We start from the raw sequence: 11,234 nt of genomic DNA, 5'->3' as shown, positions 1-11,234 counted from the left end.
TAAAGTGCAAATTCAAAAATTTGACAATAATATTCTTGATATACTGTTTCGTGAATTGTACTACGGCCATGAGCAAGAATGTCATCAAGCATCTGGCACGATCAAAGCAGCGTGCTTTTTGTCTCAGGCACCTCAAAAATTTAAAGAAATTCTTGAAAGAAAAATAAATGTGCATATGGTAAATGTAAAAAATAAAATACAAGGGTCTTCTGCGTAATTACACTTTTTAAAATATTTATACGGTAATCGAATGGTAGGTGTACGTCTTCGCGTGCCCAGCAGCTTGGTAAGTTTGATATTTACTTGCCATATGGAAAGTTAGCCGGATGTTCATTTCATGCCCGTTTAATGTGTTATTTCGACTCTGGATAAAATTTCAAAGAAAAATTGCTTTTTTTTAAAAAAAAAAAAGATCACTACCGATTTAATTGTGGAGAGGAATCTGTAAGCTTTTTTAATGTGCTATCCTTTGTTGGCATAAAATGAGATAAGCAAAAGACCAAAATACCCTTCTTCCCTCACAACATTGATCATGGCTCGCTTGCCCTTTTCCTCACATCACTGATCATTACTCTTCCTTCCTCAATCTTGTGAGTTGACACTCCCTTGCTTTTAAGACCAAAACTTTTAAGTTCTTCGTCAATGAAAATCACATTGCCACCACAAAACAAAAGGAACGAATCCCACCGATTTTGTCTACGGAGCTCTTTGTAGTTCCAATTTGCTTTTTCAATTGAAAAGGTTTGTTTGCTCACTTTCTATTTCCTCATGGATTTTCCTTTTCCAATGCATTATTCAATTGATTAGGTTAGTTGCTTTGATTTTGATTTCTTTGATTTTGCCATTTAGGTTTTAGTTTGTTGATTTCATTTACACTCATTACTTGTTGTTCGTATCAAAATTTGTATGCGTTGCCTTGAAATTTCTTTCTTTTTTTTTTGGGGCTCGCTACTATGTTTCTATCCTCCCCATTTTACCTATTCCTTCTATTTCTAGGTTCTACATTTACTTTCCCTATTCACAAGTTCATCTACTACTATGGTTTTTTCTTTTGACTTGTCTCCTTCTATGTGTTTGTTCCCTATAAGCTTTGTCGCACCTGAAAAAATGCAACGCAGACGGCGCGCGAGCGGAGGTCCCGACCTTCGCGGCAGGAACCGAATCGAATGAGGAGTCGCCACCAAGATTTTGAGAAAAATCTCGAGAAACCGATTAATGGAGGATAAGGGTGGTTTGCGAAATCAGAGAATGGATTCGGGAGTCGGTTGAGTGTGGGGAAGGTATTAGGCACCCCACAACACCTGTTCGTCAGAACGGTTACCTGAAGTTTGTTGTGCTCTTTTAATATGATTTTATAATTATTTTAATTCTCCCTTTTGTATTCATGTGATAAAAATGATAAGAATTAAGTGATTTTGTATTCATGTGTTTGATAAAAATGATAAGAATTAAGTGAGAAATATTTATTTATTTACGAGGGAGGACGGACTTGACTCAAAATCTATCTCTGAGGCCTACGTACCTTGTGATGAGGATCAAAGTTCACGTAGTTCGGGCTTATAAGTTTGTTGGTGAAAATATTTTTGAAGAGAAATTAATTAAAAATAATTTACCATTTTGCAAATAAAACAATTTCTAAAATTTTGATATGTGTGTCTTAAATTGTAAAAAGTGATTTAATTTCCATCATTTTCTTAATTTTTGAATTTTTAGAATAAAGAAAGAAAAGGGTTTAAAATGATTTTCCTTTATGTTTTATGATTGAGAATTTTAACTGCTATACCTGCAGAGCCTTATTGGTTCATATAGTAATGCAGTTGTTTTAAATATCTGCGGAGATTCCAAAATTTCACACAATAAAAGAATTTAGCAATTTAATTTATTTATTTTTAAATGCTAGTAATAATTTATTTAAGCATGCATGTACATGTTTTTAAAGAATTTTAATCATCATACCTGCAAAGCCTTATTAGCTTGTACGGTAATATGATTATCCTAAATATTTGCGGAGATTCTAAAATCTCACATGATAAAGGAATTAAATTTAATTAATTGATTTAATTTAATTAATTATAATATATATGTATATATATAAAAAAAACTTAATCGCTATATCTACACAGTTTTATTGACTCATATGATAATACGATGATCTTAAAAGCCTACGAAGATTTAAAAATTTCACATGACTAAAAGATATAATTGACAAATGTGGTTACAATTTAAAAACTTTAATTTGGTTAATTAATATTATATATAAAAATGTTTATTATTTTATTTACAAAATAAATTTATTTATTTATTTACCATATAAATTGTGAATCACAATATTTGCGAGGATTTATTATCCTACACGATATTATGATTAATTTAAGTCTTTACAAAGATTCTTGAAATCTCACATGAGACTTAAATATTTATTATAAAGAGAAAATTAATTTTAATAATGGGCTTTTGGAACCCATATAAATACCTACAAAATTGATCTTCATACCTGTGAAATTTTATTGATTTACATGGTATGAAATTATTCTAAATGCTTACGAAAATTCTTAAAATCTTACACAACAAATAGATAACCGAAATATATGCATTTGTAGTCGGTGCATAATATTATGGTTGGCTAAACGATTCATGCAATAAAGGCAATGGAAAAAATAGAGAAATAAATTATTTTGACAGTTCACTATTCTTTTGACTTGGAGATATATTCTAAAAAAAATCTATATTTGGCATAAACTTTTAGCAAGATCATAACCATAAAAGACAAGGCTCCAAACCACGATCAACCTTACAAATTATCAATAATATTTTCACAGGCTCTCTCTCTCTCTCTTTCTCTTTTCTTTTTCATCAGACACCTCTCGAGTATGTTTTAAATTCAACATAAAATATTTAATTCTTAAAATTTTTTAATGCCTAAACATATATCTGGATCAATCCACACTCATAATATCTATCAATATATATATATATATATATGTTCATCAATAAATTCAGGTTAAGGGAGATGATATGATTTAAATATTACCTGAATAGCTTGTGTTTGCATTCTTCTTCCTCTCAAGGCAACACTTCCATCGCCTCAACCTCAAGCTTTGAACGTGTTACTGGTTGTTTTTTTGCTTGTAAAACATCCAGAACTCGTGTCATTGAGGGAAGAAGAAAATGATGATCTTGTTCAGTCCAGAAACCCACGTGTGCATGCATGCTACTATTTGTGCGTTTTTTTCCACTCTCTCGATTCCAGTTTCCAGTCTCTGTTTTTCCTTTGTATTCTCCTCCAGCTTTTGATATCTCTCTCTCGTTTCTCTTCCTTTCTTCGTGCTCTCTCTCTAGTTCAGCTTGCTTGTGTGCATGTTGTCAGTTCCTCTCCGACTTTTCTCGTCTCCTTTATGCTCTATTATTTTTCAGTTTTCCTTCTGTGCCTCGTGTTCTCTACCTCCTTCAGTTTTGGTCCTTCATTTGGTTTTCTGCATTTTCTTTGTTCTACTTCTTCTTCGCTGGTGTTTTCTCTTTATTTTCTGCCTCCGCCTCATTCTCGTTCATTCTCGCTTCCCATGCTTTGTTTTTCCTTCAGTTTTCGGTCTCTCCCTCTCCTCTTTTTTTGCTCAGTTTCTTGTTCATTTTTCGATCCTTCTCTTCTTCTTTTCTTTTCTTCCCGCTCCTTCGTCTCTGGCCGTCTTCTGTGCTCTGTTTTTTACCTTTTTCTGTAGCGTGCATTTCTGTGCTTTCTTCAATATGCACATCTCCTCTTCTGTTATCTTCTTTTACTCTCTTTCGTGTGTGTTTTGTGTGTGCAGTGTGGGTGCATGTCCAGTTTTTTTCTGCTCTCTGCTATCTTTTCTGTTGCGTGGCCGAAGCTTTGGGGCTGGGGTTGCTTGCTCTGCATTTTTTGCTGCATGTTCGCGTGTTCTCTTTGTGAAGCTTTTCTACAGTCTGCGTTTTCCTCTGCTGCATGCATTGTTCTTTGCTCTCTGTCTTTCCTTTCTCCGTTTTATGACTGTGTGTGCTTCTGGCATTTTCTGCTCATGTTTCTGGCTTTTTCTGCTATATGGCCGAAGCTTTGGCTCTGCCTGCATTCTTTTTTTGCTCTTTGCTTCTGGCTAATCTTGCATCTGTGCTCATTTGCTTTTCTGCATTATTTCTCTGAGTGTATCAGCAGCACCTGAACCGCATAAGGCTTGTGATGAAATGCTGATGGATCAGCGTTTCATCCAGCCTCCTTCTTTTTTTAATTAACACACACACACACACACACACACACACACACACACACACACACACACACACACTTAATTAAAACTAAGATTTAAAGAGAGAAAAGTTAGCTCTCAAAAGTTGACTCCTAATATTTTGAATGATTGAGATAATTTGAGAGAGGTTTTAAAAATTTAAGCAAGATTATTATTTTTTGTTAGATTGTTTTTTTTTTGAAAATATAATCCTAAGAAAGGATTAAATTTCATTGTTGTATTTTTTTATATTTTTTTGATTATTTATTATTAAATTTAAAAATGCTCGGACAAAATACAGTGTTCACAAGTCTCTTACAGGGCATTCCATCAATTTCTTTTTTTTTTGCCATATGCAAGACTCTTCCATTAGGTGCATATTTCTTCAATAGGTGCAAGATTTCTTCTCTAAAATGCATAACTTTGTCATTAGGTGCAACCTCTCTTTGGGTGCAAAACATCTTCAACCAAATGCAACTTTTCTTTTGTTGTATGCAAAAATCTTCCATGATATGTAATGTTCTTTTGTTAGTGCAAAGCACCTTTAGCTATATGCAACTAGCTTTCATGATATGCAAAATTTCTCCTATATATGCAACACTTTTTTACATATGCAAATTTCTTCCATGATATGCAATGTTTCTTTCATTATATGCAACCACTCTCATGCATATATGTAATGTAAGGTTATCCTTACTTAACCATTACTTAGCCTCAATCTCTAAGATACTCATAGGATTAACTTGAACATATTATCAACTAATTAGAAAATCATTAGTTTCCAAGGTGTTAAGAGTGATAGAAATGAGATCCCAAATTGTTCAATTTCAAAACCACTTAAATATGATTTTTTTTATAAATCAAATTTAGAGTAGAAATATGTACGAAAGCATTGGATGCCATTTTGTATCCAAAGCATTTGCATTTTTAGTGAAAAATAACATTTCAATACATAATCAGGAAAGTGTGCCATGGCATGTCACACGCATACATGCCGCAAATTCTCCTTTTTGTATCATGCACCGTGATGCATTATACAAAATAACATTTTTGTTGCTATCAATTTGACAACAATAGGAACGAGCTTCCATCGTAACCCATTTCTCCACCTGTTGTCCGATTGAAGTGATTTGGATGTCTACAAAAAGCTCTTTTAGAGCTTTAGCTAATGGCACTAATTTTTATTTAAAAATTATTTCTTAATTAAAAGTTAGATACTTATTTGCAAATTCACTCATTTTTGTAACATCTCAATTCAAATTTTGATAGTTAATTTGAGATAATAGAAATTTTGGAACATATTTAAAAGTAAGTCAATTATTTAAGAGATAATTATTGGACTAATTTAAGATAAAATTCTAAGTTAAAATTTTTAAAAAATTATTATTATTATTATTATTATTATTAGGAAGGAAGAAAAAGAAATATAATAGAGAGAGATTGAGAAATGTAATATATATAAATTAGTGTGTGTGTGTGTGTGTGAAGGGTGGGGAGCAGATTTTCTGTGGCTGTGTGTGTATTGTGTAGGTACATAAAACAAAAAGAAAATGAAAAATGTATAAGGGAGAGGAAGAGAGGGAGATTAATAAATTAAATAAAAAAAGAAAAAGGAGGAGGAGGGACGGACGTTTTTCGCGTGCTGTGATCTACACACACACATATATACAGGAAGGAAAGGAAAGCAACAAAAAAAAAAAAGGTGAGACCCACATTTTATATTATTTAAACCAGCCCTTCCTCTTTCTTTCTCATTTTCCAAACACTTCCTCTTTTTCCTTCGTGCAACGCAAATAGCAAACAGCATCAGAACACGTTCGCCGGCGTGGGGAGCTGGGTTTTAAAGGTAAGACTTTTTAATAAAATATTTAGGGTGAGATTTTAAATTTTTTAAAATTAAATAAGTGTTCTAAAATTTTTTTATTCATCTAGTTCATTTCATTTCTGATTTTGTGATGGTGAAAAATCTAAAGTTTGAAAGATGAATAAATTTATGTTGAATAAATGTGATTGTTGAGGCTGTTAGTAGTATAATAAATATTTTAAAGTATAAATTTATTGGTGAGTTTTGAATTTGAGGCTTATGGATCACACCCTATGCTAGATTTTTATTAAATTTAAAAATATATGTTGATTTATTGAGGTTTAGATGATTATTTGAGATGAAAAATAGATTATTATGGCTATAGGATGATAATTCTAAGCTTAAGACTCAATTTTCAATTTTTAAGTATTTTAGGTGCGAATTTATGAAATAAAAAAAAATTTGATAATAGAAATTGGTTTAGAGGTTGATTTTAGCTTATTAATATTTATTGATGACTAAAAGAGGAGTTAAAAATTTTACTTAATAGTACTAACTCTAGATTTGTATTAAGATTGAGATTAAAAATTATATTATATTCTCTAATTTTATTATTGGAGTTATTTTATTAGTTTTAATAATTGAAACTAATATTTATAAATAATATGTTATTTATAGATTGTATTGTTGGTGAAGATTATGGTGAGAAAGAAATTGTAAGAAATAATTTATTAAAAAAGCCATGAGATAATCATGCTTTTAATTTGTGATTAGTGTTGCTTCATATTAATTGAGTGATTATTGAGAAAATTATGAAGTGTTATTGAGAAATTATCTTGTTATGTTTATGAAAAAATTGAGAAATTGTGGATATGCATTTTAAAGTATTTTTACCAAGTGGGATGTCATATTATAATATTATATAATTGTATAATATTGTTATGAATTTATTTGATTATTGTGGGAGGTGTTGGGAGACTTGTTGTTATTGTATTTATGTGCCACGTGATACACACCTATTGGAGTCTAGTAGGTGGCTTGTAAGGGCTCGGGTTAATCTATCTTTAGCCGAGTAATTTAACATCGAATGAGGGCTACAGCTCGAGGTTAATGGAAGGAGATAAGGATGGTTATTTGTTATACATTATAATATTTTTTGTATTTTTGTTGGAATTATATGACTGTTGTTTCCCCATTTAACAAGCACACATTTAACTGTTTGTATACACTATCATAAATTGGCATTGGTTACTAGGACTTTTGAGTCTCATTATGTAGTTAACAATTTTTAGGAGAAGAGCCACGAGTAGCGCGTGGAGGAGTCCCTAAGGCTTAATGGCATAGATTCACTGTCTATTTTGAGTATTTGATTTATGATTTTTAATATGTTATATTGCCAATACTAGGGCTTTTTGTTTATTGACAATTATATGAATATAATGATGTAATCATGTTCTTCAAACTATTTCTACTTTTGGTATACTTTGGATGACTATAATTTTAATATCTGATTTATTTTGGATGGTTTGAAATGGCATGATTATGAGGCCAAATAATTGGCTTATTTTAGGAATTGATTAGATTGTTTATTTTAGTTATTGGTTTATGGTTTGTATTTGTTGGGAGTATAAGGATAAAAAATATGATTTTAGCCTAATGACATGTGGGAAGTAAAAATTTATCTGAAATATTATATTGTGCAAACTTAAGCTAATTATAAAATATTTTTATATTGAATTCATTGATATAAAATGTGTTGGGTGGCTGTAACCCAACTATGATTGTAAATGTGTATTAGTTGTATAAAAATTGTTTTGTATTCTTTAAAAAGGAATTTAATCTTTTTTTACCATGGTAGTTAATTTAAAATGTAAAATATTTTATAAGGCTATGTTTTATCATTTTTTTACCATGGTAGACACTTTTCTACCATGGTTGAGTTAAATTGTTTTTGAAAAAAGAAAAAAAAATTTAGCGTGTTACAATTTTCACAATTAAACTACAATTATGGTGTCCAATTCCACCACTAAGTGTTATGAGCTCACATTCACCCTTAAACCACACTTAATAGACTAAAGGATAATTGTGTAATACACCACATCATTCATTATACACACATATCACATTTTCAATACTCAACTCGTTAATCTCAAAAACAAAAAGGAGAGTCAATTTCACATCAATCATCCTATAATTCATGAGAATTAGGCATTTACATATTTCTTTACTTACACTAGTATTTTGACTCTTTCTAACTGTGCATATATAAAGCATATACAACTTAGAGCTCAAAATACAAATTTTAACATTAACAACAATTATTGCAAGTAAATAAAAAGAATATGTACTCTTAGTTGACAACATCAATTTAACCACACATTAATAATTCAAAACAAAGGAGGCCTACAATTAGGAATGATATTCCTAAGCCTCCAATACTTTCCCTCAATCTTGACTTGAGCTAGCTTCTGTAAATATTAAAGAGAGAGCAGTGAGTACTACTATTCAATAATGAAAGTTAATCTAGTGTATATAAATGTATGTTAATTAACCATAGCAATGCAAGTGGCTTAAATCTTAATATCATGTAATCACAATATAAATCAATCATCCACAGCTACGATATTAATAACCATGTGACTAGGAACAATAATTCATAACATATTACAACAATAACAACCATCTAACTAATAATGATATGCAATGCCACAATAATAACAACCATGCATCCATGATGTGATATGTATGATCAATTTCATCTTTATACCTTCCTGATACCTCTAACATGAAATTGTGGGCTATTTACTTAATGGGGTTTGTCTATGTGATTAGACTACCTAAATCTTCTATTTGTGAGGAGCTTCTTGGTTAAGGTTACCACACTCATTTATGGTTCATGGTTTTTGCTAAATGACACACTATGGAGTGTTATGCCTCTAAGCTAGCTTCCTCATTGAACAAGTGTAAACTAGTTAGGTTTGTGTCTTTCATTAAATAGCTAAGACAGTCCCTTATAGAACAACTAAGACAATATATATAAAGGCAAACCATTAAGTTTTGAGTAGCGACTATATCATGTAAATTTAAAATCTCTATTCCCCTTCCTAAGCAAACTTCCATCTCATATGATCATGCATTGCAATTTACACTTAACTCATAGCATACACAATCTAATCATGTTCTCGCATGTAACCTATCACAAATCATACTCATCACATCATTAATCATAAGACATCAACATACTATACCAAATCATCATTACATCTCAAACTTTCATTTTGTGCTTACATCATTCTTACATATCATAATTTCTTTTACACCCCTCCATAAACATACTCAATGCAAAATTGTCCACATATCAACATAAGCCAATTCAATATTTCTAAATTACACAAAAACATGCACCTTATGCCTCAATTACATTATATTCATTTTCAAAAGCATATTCATGTTTTTCAAACAATTTAAACCACTATAATCAATTAAACAAACAAAGCATAAACTAAAATTTTTTCAATTATCTTAAACTTTTGAGAGGTTAAAGATTTACCTCCTAACCATAACACTTCTAAAGCTTTATCAAGTTTGAATGGTAACGGAATGATTAATTTACATTAATCATATTATAAATCATCAATATCATTATTAATGAAATTTTACTTCTTTATTCAACACTTTATCAACCCAAAATTCTACCCTCTTATATTTCAATCACGCTCATTGAGTTTATTAGCTCATATTAACTTCATTACACTCTTCCTTCACCATTAACGGCATTAAAACTCCTCCAACCAACATATTAATGTCATTTTTTGGCCATTAATGACCTCCAACCATAAAAAACACACAAAGTCATAAACCTTAAGTTTAAATAACTTAAACAACCCCCATTAACTCTATTTAAGTTAATGGATTCAAAATTATAATCCTATAAGTCTGAAAATTACCCTCTTAAAGCAAAGCTTAGTTTGAAAATGGGGTAGAGAAGAAGAGAAGAGGTTAGTAAGGCTTACTTTTGTGTAAATAAGCTTGAATCACTCTGACAAGCTCTAATCACCAAGCTCTAGTAGATCCAATCATGAGCTCCTCGTCCCTCCCTCTCAAAATCTACTTTCTCTCATGTTTTTTGTGAGTCAGACTCGTGTTTATCATTTAAAAAATTGTAGAAGCATGCCTTCTAAGTTTTCTTTCTCTTTCAAGGCCCGAGTGGTTCAACTCCATTTCAAACCCATTTTTTAGATTGCAACTACAATCCAATAGGTCCATAAGTGCTCTTTAACCATCCACAAGCCCAATTCACACTTAGTTTTGCTTAATTACCTTCAATTAATTTAATTAATTAAAGGGTTAATTTTTAGGATGTTACATGCAACAATCTCTTGCAGATTCAAATTTCTTCCATGATATGCAACATTTCTTCCGTTATATGCAACCACTCTCTTGCACAATATAACATTCAAGAAAATTTAACCTTGGTTTATTAACCTAACAAGGGTAATTAGTAAGTTAATGATGTGTGTGGCTAGAGGGGCTTAACTTGGCATAATTGTAATTTTAGCCTTAGAAGTGGTCCAAATTGATAGCGGGCTACTAGGACAAGTAAAGAGGAAGAAAAAGTGAAGAATTGTTTTCTGTGCCATACGCTACAGTGCGTGGTTGGTCTGCCGTGGCATGCAGAGATAAATTTAAATGCAATAGGCTCCTCTGTGCCATGTGCTACGGCAGAGGGCAGCATGCACTGCGACACAAGGGTAAATTTTTTGATAAATTAGATTGTGTCTGTGCAAGAAAAACAGAAGAGAGAAAAGGAAGAAAACGAAGGAAACATTAGAGCTCTGCTAGGGCATGCTCATTAGCTTCCATTGTTGATGTTTTGAAGCTGCCAAACACTTAAGGTAGATAATCTAAGTATTATTCTTCCTTTCTCTTCCTCATTTATGATAAGATTTGACTTCAGAGATGGATTTTCAATCTATAGGAGTATGGGTCTGATTTTATTGGTTAAAATAAGTATAATGGGAGTTGTTTAATACATTAGAACACCACATTGATTATTTTGAAAATGGTTGGTCCATAGGAGCATTTATTATCCAAAAATTATTATAAATATGGTAGTTAGGAGAGGTTAATATGCATTAATGATGGTTTGAGGTGTTGCTAATGATAATGTGTATGAATGAAATTTAATGAGTCCA

General features: G+C 31.3%; 1 protein-coding gene across 1 annotated transcript; it reads left to right on the top strand.

The window, feature by feature from the left end:
- The first annotated feature begins 250 nt into the window (after positions 1–250).
- Positions 251–4,110, top strand: LOC129293097 (uncharacterized). The gene is made up of 5 exons (XM_054930903.1): positions 251–286; positions 3,069–3,198; positions 3,288–3,586; positions 3,717–3,727; positions 3,864–4,110. The coding sequence occupies exons 1-5, from the start codon at positions 251–253 to the stop codon at positions 4,108–4,110; spliced, it is 723 nt and encodes a 240-aa protein (XP_054786878.1).
- The last annotated feature ends 7,124 nt before the right edge of the window (positions 4,111–11,234 follow it).

Source organism: Prosopis cineraria, unplaced genomic scaffold, assembly GCF_029017545.1.
Source record: "Prosopis cineraria cultivar Desert tree isolate PC_DT_omini unplaced genomic scaffold, ASM2901754v1 PC14, whole genome shotgun sequence".
Lineage (NCBI taxonomy): Eukaryota > Viridiplantae > Streptophyta > Magnoliopsida > Fabales > Fabaceae > Prosopis > Prosopis cineraria.
Note: the sequence above shows the minus strand (reverse complement) of the source record. Positions and strands in the feature narration are given on the sequence as shown.